This window comes from Dipodomys merriami, unplaced genomic scaffold, assembly GCF_024711535.1.
Source record: "Dipodomys merriami isolate MVZ:Mamm:240054 unplaced genomic scaffold, mDipMer1.0.p SCAF_48, whole genome shotgun sequence".
NCBI classification, from domain to species: domain Eukaryota; kingdom Metazoa; phylum Chordata; class Mammalia; order Rodentia; family Heteromyidae; genus Dipodomys; species Dipodomys merriami.
In genome coordinates, this window is record NW_027206046.1 from 4115779 (window position 1) to 4131560 (window position 15782).

The following is a 15782-nucleotide window of genomic DNA, read 5'->3' on the forward strand; positions in this document are numbered from 1 at the left end:
TTGCTAATTTATGTAGGTAATTAAGTTTGGATTTGTGCATTGGACCAGGAGAGGAAAAAAGAACTATGGTCTTAGTGGCATAAATCATTAAATTTTAAAACAAAGCAGTTTTTTTCTTTGTTAGTTATTTAGCTGGCTCATCAGGATTGTGAATTGATGGTTTCAGAATAAAAGTGAAAACCTGTTCATTTGATTCTATTTTGTCTTTAGTTCTTTACTTGCAAAGTAAGCACATCTGCTTTCTGCATTTGACTAGTTCTTATTACTGATGTAGCAAAACACTTTGCCAGCAAACTCAGCAAGTCTTTTCTCTTTTTAATGCGTTTCTTTTGTAAATGATAGTAATAAAAATTAAGCATTTGATTCTGTGTAGCTAAACATTGATATTTTGTCAAAAGATAAAATTATAGCAGATTTAGTTATAGATCGAATTGGCTTTTATTTGTGATTCATGTCACCTCATTCTATACCACAGAATGAGTGTTCTAATAAGCTGAGCAGAGGAGACCGCAAAAGTTCAAGAATGCAGAAACAGAACAAAAAGTGTAATGGTCTTTTCAAATTGTAAAGGTTAAAGTGGAGGACTATTATGTCACCTAAAACTGGCCTTTTTGGAGGTTTGGTTGTTATCCCTCTTGATTTTTTTTGGAAGGCCAAATAAACAGTTTATTTAGTTTTGCTTTCATGATGTGAAACTTTGGCATAAGGTAGTTGGTTTGTTGGATTTAATGCATTATTTCAGTCCAAACTAGTGACCTAGTTTAATAGTTTGTATGGTTTGATAAGTAAGAATGTCAAAGTCCAATCAGCCTAATGGCCTAATGAAACCTAGAAGGGAAGTACTTATGTTAGGAGACAGGAGAGCTGAACCACAGTGTGTGCTTGTTTCATTTGCAGAACATTTTAAATGCTTTCTTCTGTTCTTGGGAAAACATTCTTTGTAAGTGTATTTGAGAACATCTTTCTTTTAGGAAATCTAAGCACTATATGTTTGTTGTGGGTGTGGGGCAATGGATGTTGAGTTCAGTTTTAGATAATTTGGAGGAATAGTAATGGGGTTTGAATTTAGAGACTTGTGCTTGCTAGACAGATGGTCTCCTACTTGAGCCATACCTGGTTCAGTTTTAAACATGTTTAATTTTAGGTTCTTTTGGGAAATTCAAGTGGATATATCTTGTTAGTAGTGGATATTCAGGTGTGCAGCTCAGGAGAGAGAAATATGGACTGGTGTCAGCATATGAGAGTATGTTGAAAGACTTGAAGTGGCTAAGATTTCCAAGTGTATATACATTGAGAGCAAGAGACAGAAGGCTGTTGAAGTAAGAATCCATAGATATGTCATGAACCCTGGGGTAACACCACACTGGGTCTTGCTTCTATTGTATTATTCAAATTAAGAAAATATCTAGTTTAAATTATATCTGATATGAATAATGACATGCTCCAATTGATCAACTTAACTCAAATGTTTATTGAGATCCTTCTGTATACTTTACCTGTGCTAGTAAGCACTAGGCATATAAGTCAATTTAACAAGTCATTTTCCTCACGGACTTTGTAGACTAGTGTGAGTGATTGTCTATTCTGTTTTACTTACAACACATTTGACACCAAAGATTTGGACTTTTCTTCGCCCCAACCAATTTTCTACTCTTCAAATATCCGATGAGTACCTGCATTTCAACTGAATTCTTTTTTTTTTTTTTTTTTTTTGTCGGTCGTGGGCTTGAACTCTGGGCCTGGGCGCTGTCCCTCAGCTCTTCAGCTCAAGGCGAGCGCTCTGCCACTTGAGCTACAGCGCCACTTCTGGTTTTCTGGTGGTTTATTGGAGATAGGAGTCTCAGGGTCTCTCCTGCCCGGGCTGGCTTTGAACCTCAATCCTCAGATCTCAGCCTCCTGAGTAGCTAGGATTACAGGCGTGAGCCACCAGCACCGGGCATTTCAACTGAATTCTGACATTAACTCCCCAGATATTGTAGGTTAAAGGGCTTAATCCCACTTCTGGTGCTAGTCACATGTAATAGGTCCCCAGATTTCTCACACTTCTGTCTGACTTGGATACAAATTGGGGATTCCCATGGCTGCTACCTTCCTGTTAGTTTAATAATCTGCTAAAATGATTTAAGGAACTCAGGAAGGCAGTACTTCCTATTACTAGTTTATTAGAAAGATGGTAACTCAAGAATAGCCAAATAGAAGAGATGAATAGGGCAGTTATTGGGGGAAGATAGTGGAGTTTCTGTGACCTCTGATGTGCCATCCTTCTAGTACCTCAGTATGTTTACCAATCCAGCACCTCTCAAAACCGGGTCTACATACTCTCTTTATTAAATCACTGGCCATTGGTGACTGGCCCAGTCTTTATCAGCCTCTCCATTCTCAAAGGTCTGGAGGTGAGGCTGAAAGGACCAACCCTTTAATTACTTGTTTGGTTTCTTTGGCAACTTGTTTCCATCTTGAAGTCCTGTAAGGGCCCACCTGGAGTTAACTTATATATATAAGCTCAGATACCTTTGAAAGGGGCTTGTTATGGGTTACAGAAAATGCTTAGTTTGTTCTCTATTTACTCAGTAAATTTTAGCAACTATCAGAAAAGGGAGTAGAAAACCAAAAATATATTTCTTTTTCTCTTTCTTTCTTTCTTTTTTTTTTTCCCACCAGTCCTGGGGCTTGAACTTGAACACTGTCTCTGAGCTTCTTTTGCTCAAGGCTAGCACTCTGCTACTTGAGCCACAGCGCCACTTTTGGCTATTTCTGTTTATTGGTACTGAGGAATCAAACCTAGGGCTTCATGCATGCTAGGCAAGCAATCTACCACTAAGCCGCATTCCCAGCCCAAATGTATATTTCTTAATCATAAGCCAGAAATAGACATGAAACCAATAGCTAAATAGTACATAGTTACAACCTGTGCAAGGTATCAGGTGTAAGTAGTGACTGCTGTGTAAATATTTATTTTCCTTTGTATTTAAAAAGAAGGACTTGATTTCCTGTGGGTCAAGATAGCTTTCCTCAGTAAATGATATTTAATTCAGTTTGTAGTTAGGTTGAATTACTTAATGTAATGCCCCAAGTATGCCCCAAGTACTGGGGGATTTTAAAGCCAGGGAGGGGAACAGTCAGAGTTCATGTTTGAGAATCGTATTCTGGCTAGTGAGGCAATGAGGACATATAGACAGTTATGTAGGAGAATGTTATGATGGTCTATTTGAAGTTGTAGAATTTGTTAAGAATTTTGCTGGATAGCTTTTATGTAAGGAGTTGAGTGGGGGAGGGCACAAGATAAACTGTCAAGACATATTAATTTCTGATTGTAAGGAGTTACATTCTTGGTGTTAAGTGGTTGACCTTTACTTGAACAGCCATTTGAGGCTTTGGAAAATGATACCAGATTTGGATTTATAGAAAGACTGCAGATGAATTGAAGTTGAGGAGAACTTAATGTTAGGGAGTTGATTTTGGAAGCTACAGTAATGGTCAGCAAATTAAATTCAAGCTCATCCTGAAGTGTGGATTCTGGGGGTGAAGGGAGAAGGGCAGGTAGTGGTGTTACACTTCTCCAAAAGAATTGCTTTGGTTGAGTCCAACTCCTAACACCTGCATCTTACTTCTATTTCTATGTTTAAAATTAATCTTTCCAGGGAATGATACTATATTGCAGTAGAAATAGCACTGAATTTCAGAATCTGGAGACATACAGTCAAGTCCTGTCTCTGCTGATCACCTTTTTTTTTCTTTTGTCCGTTGTGGGGCTTGAACTCTGGGCTTAGGCGCTGTCCCTGGGCTCTTCAGCTCAAGGCAAGTGGTCCACCACTTGAGCCACAGCACTACTTCTGGTTGTTTTCTGGTAGTTAGTTGGAAATAAGAGTCTCATGGACTTTCCTGCCCCAGTTGGCTTTGAACCGGGATCCTCAAATCTCAACCTCCCAAGTAAGTAGGATTATAGGCATGAGCCTATAATCTTAAATCCCCTCTCATAGCCTTTGTATAACTACTGAGTCCTGATGCCTGGCTTTTTAAAAATTCATTTTTATAATAAAGTTCAAGTATCTGAACTCTAATTAGGTAGCTAGTAAAAATGTATGAATATAAGTATTTTCCTCTTTCATTAAGCATATATTAGTTGCACAAGGGGGACTTCATTGTGACATTTCCATACATGTGTAACTGTGAACCTCACCTCTTTTCGTCACTCTTCCTCATCCCACATCCCTTTCTTAAAACAATGTCAACAGGTTTCATTGTTGTATTTTCATACATGCAAATAAATTTCATCGTCCATATTCATTCTCATTCTGCCTCTCTGTAGCCCTCCCCACTCCCACTGTTACAACTTTCGAATTTGAGCTTGTTTTACTTTTCTTTTTCTTTCTTTTTTTTTTGTCAGTCATGGGGCTTGAACTCTGGGCATTGTCCCTGAGCTCTTCAGCTCAAGGTTAGCACCCTACCACTTGAACCACAGTGTCACTTCTGTTTTTCTGGTGGTTAATTGGAGATGAGTCTCACAAGGACTTTTCTCCCTGGACTGGCTTTGAACTGCAATCCTTAGATATCAACCTTCTGAGTAGCTAGGATTATAGGCGTGAGCCACCAGCTTCTGACCTAATTTTTATAACCTGCTTTTCATTGGAGATGTTTAAAAATTACCACTATTCTTGATTTGTTTTGTACTCTTATTCTCAAAGTAATAGAAGTAAATACAAGATTTTAACAAAAGCTGTATGAGGCAGTCCGTAGTGACCAAGATAATTGACCCAATTTTTCCTTTTTTCAAAGTTTAAGATCTGTAAAGCAACGCTATTTCTGATTGACTGTCACATCACAATATATATTCTCTCTATGTTTCTAAAAAAAAAAGATCTATAAAGCAGAAATGTATGCTTTATAACTTTGTTGCTACATTTTTAAGGAAAAGAGATCCTTTACCAATTTTGTTTTTGGTCAGTCGTGGGACTTGAACTCTTGGCCTGGGTGCTGTCCCTCAGCTCTTCAGCTCAAGGCTAGCGCTCTTCCACTTGAACCACAGCGCCACTTCTGGCTTTTTCTACTTATGTGGTGCTGAGGAATCGAATCCTGGGGCCTCATGCATGCGAGGCAAGCGCTCTACCACTGAGCCACCTTTCCAGCCCACCAAATTTTTGTTTTAACTATTGGTGCAAAGGGGTGGGAAGGGATCTGCATTGTTCCAAGATAATAGTGGAGGGCTGGGAAGGTGGCTCAGTGGTAGAGCACTTGCCTTGCATGCATGAGACCCTGGGTTCTATTCCTCAGCACCACATTGGATTAATTAATTGGATGGGGGAAATTTCAGGGCCATCCAATATTCAGCATGTGGTATGTGTGTATTGTTAACTATTTTTAGCCAGGTTTACATTGAGTATTAGGAGCAAAAAGCAGAACCAGAAAGATTTGATAGTACCATTAAATCTGAAATAATATAAAACATTCAATACTGTAAAAATGAATAAGAAAAAAATGAAATTCATACAGTGGTACTTGAGAAAATTGGGAATAAAATTTCATACATATCAATCGAAGGAAATTGGTAACAACAAATCAAAAGAAAGTTTAGGGGCTGGGAAGGTAGCTCAGTGGTAGAGTGCTTACCTTGCATCATGAGGCCCTGGGTTTGATTCCTCAGCACCACATAAGCAGAAAAATCTGGAAGTGATGCTGTGGCTCAAGGGGTAAGAGCACTAGCTTTGAGCTGAAGAGCTGAGAGACAGTGCCCAGGCCCAGAGTTCAGGCCCCACAACAGACAAAAAAAAAGAAAAAGAAAAAAAGAAAAAGTATAAAGCTGGACACCGGTGGCTCACACATGTAATCCTAGCTACTAAGTAGGCTGAGATCTGAGGATTGTGGTTCAAAGCCAGCCCGGGGAAGGAAAGTCAGTGAGACTCTTATCTCTAATTAACCACCAGAAAACCAAAAGTGGCGCTGTGGCTCAAGTGGTAGAGTGTTCACCTTGAGCTGAAGAGCTGAGGGACGGTGCCCCAGGCCCAGAGTTCAAGCCCCACAACCCCCCCCCCCCAAAAAAAAGTGTAAGTTAACAATCCAAGGAAGTGACACTGTGGCTCAAGTGGTAGAGCGCTAGCATTGAGCACAGACAGTCTCAGGGACAATGTCCCAAGCCCTGAGTTCAAGCCCCTGTACTGGAAAAACAAAAACAAAAATCCAAACAACATTAGGTAGACCAAAATACATGATTATATAATACCCTTGAATAATAAATTGAACTCACCAAGTCACCATCTTCCTGCCTGCCTCAGTCTCCCTAGTGCTGGTATTGCAAGTATGTGCTGCCATACCCAGCTTTATTTATTTATGTATTTATTTGTTTATTTGAGACAAAGTCTCTTCATATAGCCAGCCTATGTTAACCTTGAATTCAAGATCTTCCTGTCTTAGCCTCCCAAGTGCTGGTATGGTACTCATATTGGCATTTTTTGCTGTTTTTTCCTGTATTTTTTTTCTTCTTGTCTTTCTTGCAACAAAGTCGATGGCTGGTTGGAGGTGAGAATATGTACATTGGGATTTTTTTATTCACAGCTATTTGCAGTTTTGATATTCTGGTTTTTTGTTTTTTTGGTGGTTTTTTGGTCGATGTGGAGCTTGAACTGTGGGGCCTGGGCACTGTTCCTCAGCTCTTCAGCTCAAGGTGAGCCCTCTACCACTTGAGCCACAGCACCACTTCCAGTTTTCTGGTAGTTAATTGGAGATAAGAGTCTCATGGACTTTCCTTCCCCCAAGTGGCTTTGAACTGTGATCCTCAGATCTCAGCCTCCTGAGTAGCTAGGATTATAGGTGTGAGCTATTGGCGCCTGACTTGTGTATCTTTTAAGTAATGCTATCAGTATGATTTGGTATAGCATTTAATTATTCCTTTTTTTCTTAATGTTTGGGGAAGAACTTTTGTACTTGCCATTGTCCTTAACTACCTTGAAGTCCTAGATTACTTATTAAGTTGGTGACATAGTAAAATGGCTGTTTATGTGGAAACAAAAATAAGAAATGGATTTGAATTTATACTACAAGGTTTATTAAAATCTCAGATGCATATATAATTTAATCCAGATATACTAAAGCTTTGTGTCAAAAGTGAAACAAAATATTTTAAGAAAATAAAGATGCAGAATGTGTAGTCTAGAATTCAAGTGTTATCTGAGTATGAGAGTATGGTGGAAGGGTTCTTTTGACCAAGAATGAGAAACAGAAGGCTTGAAAGAAAATATTACATTTGTATGCAAAGTATATTTAGAAGAAATTTTGCAGTGATGAGAGAAGACTGTACTAAAATATTAAAAAACTTCACAAATTGACGAGATAACCAATAAGAAATGCCGGAATAAGCATTTCACACATGAGTGCATCAAATTGATCAATAAACTTAAGATGTTCAGATTGATTGGTTATAATTTATATTAGAACAATACCACCTGGGTGCTGGTGGTTCAGGCCTGCAATTCTAGGTTCTCATGAGGTTAAGAGCTAAGCATCGTGGTTCAGAGCCAGCCTGGGCAAGAAAGTCTGTGAGACTCATAAACATGGGAAGGCAAGTGACATCGGAGTTTATATTTGGAGTTTAATAGGGCATGTAGAGAGACAGGAAGTTTCTTTGTAACTTGGAATCTTTGTGTAGAGTACTTTCTTGAAGATATGCCTTTTGTCTTGAAAATTAAATTCCTTTCAGTGACTGAGGATCTTTCTCTACTACCAACTATTATGATTACCATTCTAGGGACTTGCCTGAGAGATAGGATTGAGTTTAAACCTCTCATACTTTGAGATGAAAACTTAGCTATCTCTCTGTGTATAAAGGCATACATAGTGTGCATGTGTTTGTGTGTGTGTGTGCACAGGCACATGTGAGATGCTTGCTTATATTGGGCTTGAACTCTAGACCTCATAGCTGGTATTCTGCCACTTGAGCCATGCCTGCATGGCTTTTTGCTGGTTAATTGGAGATAAGGATTTGTCTACCTGAGCTGGCTTCAAACTTTGGTCCTCAGATCTCAGCCTCCTGAGTAGCTAGGATTACAAGTGTAAGCCACTGATGCTGGGTGGGTTGTACTTTTTAGTACTTTCTGTAAAGATTTCATTGAGAAGGTGACATTTCAGCACAAAAACAAGGAAATGAGGGAATATACCCTGGGGAGGAGATTGCTACCCTGAGAAAATAGCATATATTCTGTATGCCCTATAAACAGCAAGGAAATTAGCGTGTCTGAAGTCAAGTAAATGAGAGAAGCCAGAGTGGATAGGCTTACTGGCTGGTGGTTGAATCTTTTAATCTGTTGAGAGGGGAAGACTTTCAGGGTTTTAGAGAGAAAGAAATGATCTCATACATATTTACTTCAATTTTTGTGTTTTTTTTTTTTTTTTTTTTTTTTTTTAGTTCTAGAATATCCATTTCACTTTTTGTTTTCGTTTTGGAGACAGAGATTCACTGTCTCATAGACTATGTGAGAATTTGCTATCTGAGAATTTGCTACCTGGTGCTGGGATTATAGGGGTAGTCCAGCAGTCAGCCAGTTAGTCCTTCCCTCTTCCCTCTTTCCCTTTACAATTCTCTGGTAAAAGTTTTCAAACTCTGCTGGGTGCTGGTGGCTCATGTCTGTAATCCTAGCTACTCAGGAGGCTGAGATCTGAGGATGATGATTCAAAGCCAGCCCAGGCAGAAAAGTACTCATGAGACTTTTATCTCCAATTAACCACTTAACAACTGCAAGTGGAACTGCGTCTCAAAGTGGTAGAGTGCTAGCCCTGAGCAAAAGAGCTCAGGGACAGCGCCCAGGCCCCGAATTCAAGCCCTACACCTTTCAAAACAAAAACTTTTCAAACTTTTCATCTGCTTTCTCCATCTCTTTTTGGGATATGCTAGTTATAATGATAATAATATTGTTGTCTAACTCCTCTGTTAACTGATTCACTTACAGATCTACCTGTTTGTTTTCTTGGTTTATGGCATATTAGCCTCAAAGCATACCTGGTAATTTTTGTTTAAATGTTCTTCATTGTGTATAGCAATTAGAGGCTCTTTGCTAGGCAATTAGAGGGTGGATTGAGTCAAGGTTGTTTTATAGTTTTGGTAAGACTCAGTTTACCCCTAATTTGCCTGGCTTGTAATTTGTTCTAGGGCTTAAAGGCCACCTGAGAACCTGGGATCCCTCTCCTGTCAGGTCTTGAGCTTGAAGCATTATCTTCTTACCATGGCAAACTGCTGAAAACTGCTGTGCTTTTCAAAGGTTTGCTTTCTGTTTAGTTCCTTAGTCTCTGACATATGAAGCTTTTGTGAGCATATGTATTAGGGAGCATACTTCCCCATCTTTCCCTTGGATTTGAGAATTTGAGAATTCAAGGGATTTGAGAATCCAAGGAAAAGGGATGTCTTGTCAGGTTCTTGGTATAGTCCAAAAGCTTTGCCACTTTCTCCATCTTTGAGCAGTAACATCATACCTGGGCAAACTCAGCATCTTCTTCTCTGCTACCTATACTGGCAAATATCCCCAAAGAGGAAGTATCTTCAGAATGCCAGTTTACCTCTGCAATTACTTCCTCTTTCAAGTTCTGATTCTAGTTACCCTTGTTGTGTCAGCAATTAGAAATCATCTGTTGTTTGTAGTTACTTTGGGCAGAGCATTGGTCTGTCCCAGCTACTCCATCCTTCTCAGGGGAGGAATCTGACCTAACTTTTAAAAGTGCTAGCTGGGTGCTGGTGGCTGTAATCCTAGCTCCTCTGGAGGCTGAGATCTGAGAATCAAAGTTTAGGACAGCCCAGGCAAACAGAGAATCTTATTTTCAATTAACTAGCAAAAAACCTGAAGTGTGACTCAAGTGGTATTGTGTTAGTGGTAAGTAAAAATGCTGAGGAAGAGAATGAGGCCTGGAGTTCAAGCCCCCAGTACTGGAACCAAAAGAAAAAAAAGTCCTAGTCTTCTGCTGTATTAGAGTTGATTTTAGAAGGATAGAAGGCAATAAGACCAGTAAGAAGGCTCTTTCTGTGACCCATGATAGGAGAGCATTTACAGGCAGTAACAGTAGAGGGGTGATAACTGGCTGGATTCTGGATATATTTTGAAAATAGTAATTACTAATTGAATTTTTTTTGTGCCTGTCCTGGGGCTTGAAGTCAGGGCCAGGGCATTGTGTCTGAGGTTTTTCACCCAAGGCTAGCATTCTACCACTTGAGCTACAACTCCATTTTCAGATTTTTGGTGGTTAATTGGAGGTAAGAGTCTCAAGGACTTAACTGTCCTGGCTGGCTTTGAACTTTGATCCTCAGATCTCAGCCTCATGAGTAGTTAAGATTATAGGTATGAGCCACCAGCACCCAGATATTAATTGAATTTTGATTGGAAGAGAAGGAGACATCAGTGAAGACCCTCGTAATCTTTGTTGGCCCCACGGATCTGACACTAGAAGGATAGATAGAGTTGGTATTTGTTAAGATGAGGACATCTATAGGAGGAACAAGTCTGAGTAGTGATGACTGTAATTGTGGAACAGGAACAGGTTCAGATGTGTTCAGTTTGAGATGCCTGTTTGGTATATTTTGAGAGCCAGATATGTTGGTACATGCTGTAACCGAGCACTTGTGAGGCTGAAGCAAGACTATCAGGAATTGGAGGCAAGTCTGGGCTATATAATGAGTTTCAGACCAACCTGTTAAGACCCTATCTCAAAAACTCAGGAAAAAAAAAATCGCTTGATTGTATGAAAGGAAATGTGCTCATTTCCTGACACATGTAAATTTTAAAACCTCTATGTATCACCTCTATAATAACAATAAAGTAAATTCTAAAAAAAAAATTTTGTGTTGAGAGGTGAGATAGGCAGTTGTATATACAAGTTCAAGGAAAAGGTCATGGTAAAAGCTGAGGAGTTATCAGTATGTAGAGTATATTGTTTACTGACAGATGAAGACCTGAAGAGAAAGGTCTATCTGAAGAAGTCACTGTTTCTAAAACAACTTTTTAATTTTGGAACTTTAGACTTATGGACACATTGCAAAAATGGGTCAGAGTTCCCATATGCTTTTATCCATTTATTTCCATCCTGATGTTTATATCTTAACATGGTACATTTGAAAAAACTTAATATTAGAACTGTACCATGAGCTTAATTCCAGACTTCACTTGCATTTTGTCATTTAGGTATCATGAATTATAAGTTTAGAAACATTTTCTGAATCATCCTTGTAAATATTTGACTGTTTTCTCTTTCTCTGTAGAACTAATGGCTGCAGAGTAAATCAACATGGCAACTATGGTTCCACCAGTGAAACTGAAATGGCTCGAACACCTGAACAGCTCCTGGATTACAGAGGACAGCGAATCTATTGCCACAAGAGAGGGAGTTGCTGTCCTGTATTCTAAACTGGTCAGCAATAAGGAAGTAGTACCTTTGCCCCAGCAAGTTCTATGCCTCAAAGGACCACAGTTGCCAGACTTTGAACGTGAGTCTCTTTCAAGTGATGAGCAGGATCATTATTTGGATGCCCTTCTCAGTAGCCAGCTAGCACTGGCAAAGATGGTATGCTCAGATTCTCCATTTGCTGGGGCTCTTCGAAAACGACTGCTTGTACTCCAGCGAGTCTTTTATGCACTTTCCAATAAGTACCATGACAAAGGCAAAGTGAAACAGCAGCAGCATTCTCCAGAGAGCAGTTCTGGTTCAGCAGATGTCCATTCTGTCTGCGAGCGTCCTCGATCAAGCACTGATGCACTTATAGAAATGGGCGTTCGAACTGGGCTAAGTTTATTATTTGCACTTCTGAGACAAAGTTGGATGATGCCGGTGTCAGGACCTGGTCTCAGTCTCTGCAACGATGTTATTCATACTGCAATTGAAGTCGTGAGCTCATTGCCACCATTGTCTTTAGCAAATGAAAGCAAGATTCCTCCTATGGGTTTGGACTGCTTATCACAAGTAACAACATTTCTTAAAGGAGTAACTATTCCCAATTCTGGAGCAGACACATTAGGTCGTAGATTAGCTTCTGAACTGCTTCTTGGGTTAGCAGCTCAGAGAGGTTCTCTTCGGTATCTTCTTGAATGGATAGAAATGGCTTTGGGGGCTTCAGCAGTTGTAAATACCATGGAGAAAAGCAAACTGCTATCAAGCCAGGAAGGAATGATTAGCTTTGACTGCTTTATGACCATATTAATGCAGATGAGACGTTCTTTGGTAGGTACTATAAATGTCAACTTTAAAATATGCAGCTAATACCTCGGAGAAGTCAACCAGCTATTAATAACTTGGTAGTAATTGTGATTGATTTCAGAGTTCTTTTGGTACTTACTAAGTTAATATATTTTGTGTACTTCAGGTGAGGAAGCTTAAATATACATATATATATACACATGTGTATATGTATATATGCACACATATATACACATATATGTATGTGTGTGTGTGTGTGTGTGTATATATATATATATATATAGTATATATCAGTGGTATAGTATATGACCCACTATATCAGGAATCAGATTTATAGTTTTAGAATTTTTTTTTTCAATATTGGGGTTTGAACTCAAGGCTTCATGCTTGCTAACTTCTTTGTGTTTTAGTAAATTTATATATTTAATGGAGAGACCTTGGCTAGTGAGTATAGAGGTCTTTTGAAAACATCTCCAGTTGCATTGCTTAGTTTTTATTGATCATGTATTATAGGCCAAGTATTATTCATAGCCCTAGAAGTGCAGCCTTAGCAATATAACTTCTGCAACCTAATAGAGCAGTCAGACAATAAATACGTAATTTCTTTTTTTGTTGTTTTTAGTCATGGGGCTTGAAACCTGGGCCTGAGTGCTGTCCCTCAGCTCTTCAGCTCAAGGCTAGTACTATACCACTTGAGCCACACCACCACTTCCGGCCTTTTCTGTTTATGTGGTACTGAGGAATCAAACCTAGGACTTCATGCATGCTAGGCAAGCACTCTACCACTAAGCCACATTCCCAGCCCCTTATGGTGTATTTTCAAAGGAGGAGGCCTTTTGAAGACTGAGAGGTGTGATCCTAGACAGTATTACTTCTTAGAAGGAAAGGGGTGCCGAAGGAAATCAGACTTTCTAATTCTTCTTTTTCATTAAGCATGTAACAAATTTATTTCTGATTTTCCAGTTTCCTCTCTATTTGAGCTCTCATTTGTGGACAAAATGCCAACACTTAGTTAGGAATCACATTTCTCTCCCAAGCCCATATCCTGTAATATGTAATTCTTTATTAGGCCAAGGGTACCCCAGAAAATGAGACTTTTATCAGAATTCTGAATCCACTCTGGAGAATAATCATTTGTGTTTGGTTTAATTTGGTACTCAAAGTCATCTCAGGCCTGTATTATATAGAATATTAATAAATCTTAGACTGGCTTTAGAGGAAAGGCGTGCTTATTTAATTGAATTTGCACTAGTCATTCTTCCTTTCATGATAAGTGAGATAGAGTCTTACTCTTGTAGTCTCCAGAAACCTTTTACCATGTAGTCTGAGAACTCAGAAAATATGTAGAGCCTTTTCTGGTAGGCTAACCTCATGTTCTCTGCCTTGAGTTTCTCTATTCTTAGATGAATGGACAGGATTTATCTCTAAGCTATAAGTTATAAGTATGAGGCACATAACAATCAGTTGAATTCCTGTCACAAAGCCTAACAAAAATAAAATCAATCTATAAATTAAATTTACTTGGGCAAGTCTTACTCTCTATTATAAATACTAATGCAATTAATTGTGTTTGAATAGGCACATATGAAACACTTAAGTTACGTTTAAATAAGAGTATGGGAAAAACCCAAAGATTTTCATATTACTGTGTTAGCATCTATCTTCAAATTTTATAAAATATAGCTGAGGGCGTGACTCACATGATAGAGCACTTAATCTAGTAAGCACTAGGTCCTGGGTTCAAACCTCAAGACCACCCTAAAAATAAATAAAAACAAAGCTACAATATGAATCCTTTTGGCTTTTGATGCCACTAGATATTTACTAAGCTTTTGTGCCCAGATACTGTTAGATACTGGGTTAAAAAGATAAATATGGGCGGGTGCCAGTGGCCTGTAATCCTAGCTACTCAGGAGGCTGAGATCTGAGGATCACTGTTCAAAGCCAGCCCAGGCAAGAACGTCCATGAGACTCTTTATCTCCAATTAACCATCAGAAAACCTGAAGTGGTGCTGTAGCTCACGTGGTAGAGTGCTAGCCTTGAGCTGAAGAGTGCAGGGACAGGGCCCAGGCCCAGAGTTCAAGTCCTACAACTGACAAAAAAAAAAAAAAAAGGTAAATATAAAATATAACTGGGCATTGGTGACTCACACCTGCAATTCTAACTATTCAGGAGGCTGAGATCTGCAGTTTGTGATTCAAAGCCAGCCTGGGCAGGAAGGTCCTTGAGACTTTTATTTCCAGTTAACCACCAGAAAAGTTGTGGCAAAAAGAAATGGCACTGTGGAGCTAGTTAGCCTTGAGCAAAAATAAGCTGAGACAGTGCTTAGGCCCCAATTTAAAAAAAAACAAAAAGAAAAAAGAAAAAAAAAGAAAAGAAAAAACAATAAATATGTTTGGTAGGGGCTATGCCTTTCAGGAAGGTTTCTTTTTGCCTTGTTGAACCCAGGATCTCACACATGCCAGGCAAGTGCTCTTCCACTGAACCACATCCCTAGCTTGCACTGCTGTTTCTAACTAGCATAAGTTAAATAAAAGAGGGATACACAGCTATGTAAAATTAATGGGCTAACTAGTAAGACATCTACTTTGAGAGGAATGGAATAGGCTAGAAGGGAAGAGGTAGACAATGCCTTATGGGGAAGGATTCTTAAAGTTCATTGAAATAGAGGACTTTTCCTATCAATGTTAAGTGTGTGAATTGGAGGAACTGAGGTGATTTACAGAGAGAAGATCAAACTGCAGAAAGCACCAAGGTGTGACAGTGAGGCAGCAAGCCTCTGGACGTATGGGGTGGAATAGGAAGAGGCTCTAAGTAACGCAGGCCTTGTGTGCTATGCTCTAGGGTTTTTTAATCCCTCCTTGCTGTCAAGGAGGGGTTAAAGCAGTTTTGAGTAAAACTAGATAGCAAGAACATAAGGAACTATATTTCATTTAGTCTGTGTTCTTGTCTGAATATCTTAGACAAATGTGGAAGAAAGAAGGTATCACATTATTTTGGATGGTAGTTATTTAAGAGAAATATAATTAAATGAAGACTTGTAAAACCACAAATTTACATTATATTTTAGTTTCCATTTGGACTGTTGAACTTCCAACTGTATTAACAGTATACCAAATTATACATTTTTTCCAAATGGAAAAAATATATACATGTTTTCCAAAATTTAGTTTCTCTAAAAATTCATAACCAGGAATTGGAGGCATGACTCAGTTGGTGGAGCGCTAGCCAATGAGCAAAAGCATCAGGTGTGGTGGTACATAGCCTATGATCACAGCATTAGGGGTGATACAAGATGACTGTGAGTTCAAGCTAGCCATATAGTGAGACCCTGTTTCAAAAAACAAAAAACCCAATTTTAGTTTTTAAAAATAATAATATTAACAGTTACTGTTATTATTCAGCATGCTTACAAGAAAAACATACTGAGAAATCTGTGTAGGATAGGTTTTAGAGATGTCAAATTTCAACTGACTAGAGTTAGCGTAGGTCATCTAACTTTTGACTTGTTTGAGGGAGGGAAGAAATCAGTGGAATTGTCTTAGAGTTTGGAGGATGTTTTATTGGCTTAGTTTTCTTCCTTCAGTGTTGAATATTGAACCTGGAGTTTCAGGCATGC

General features: G+C 38.9%; 1 protein-coding gene across 3 annotated transcripts in view; it reads left to right on the forward strand.

The window, feature by feature from the left end:
• Herc1 (HECT and RLD domain containing E3 ubiquitin protein ligase family member 1) overlaps positions 1-15782 on the forward strand; it is a 178223-nt gene that overhangs the window by 20286 nt on the left and 142155 nt on the right. For all 3 annotated transcript variants that reach the window (XM_069995206.1, XM_069995205.1, XM_069995207.1), the window contains exon 2: positions 11231-12186. In XM_069995206.1, coding sequence (XP_069851307.1) covers positions 11257-12186 — 930 coding nt within the window. In that variant the 5' untranslated portion in view covers positions 11231-11256. The remainder of the gene's footprint in view (positions 1-11230; positions 12187-15782) is intronic.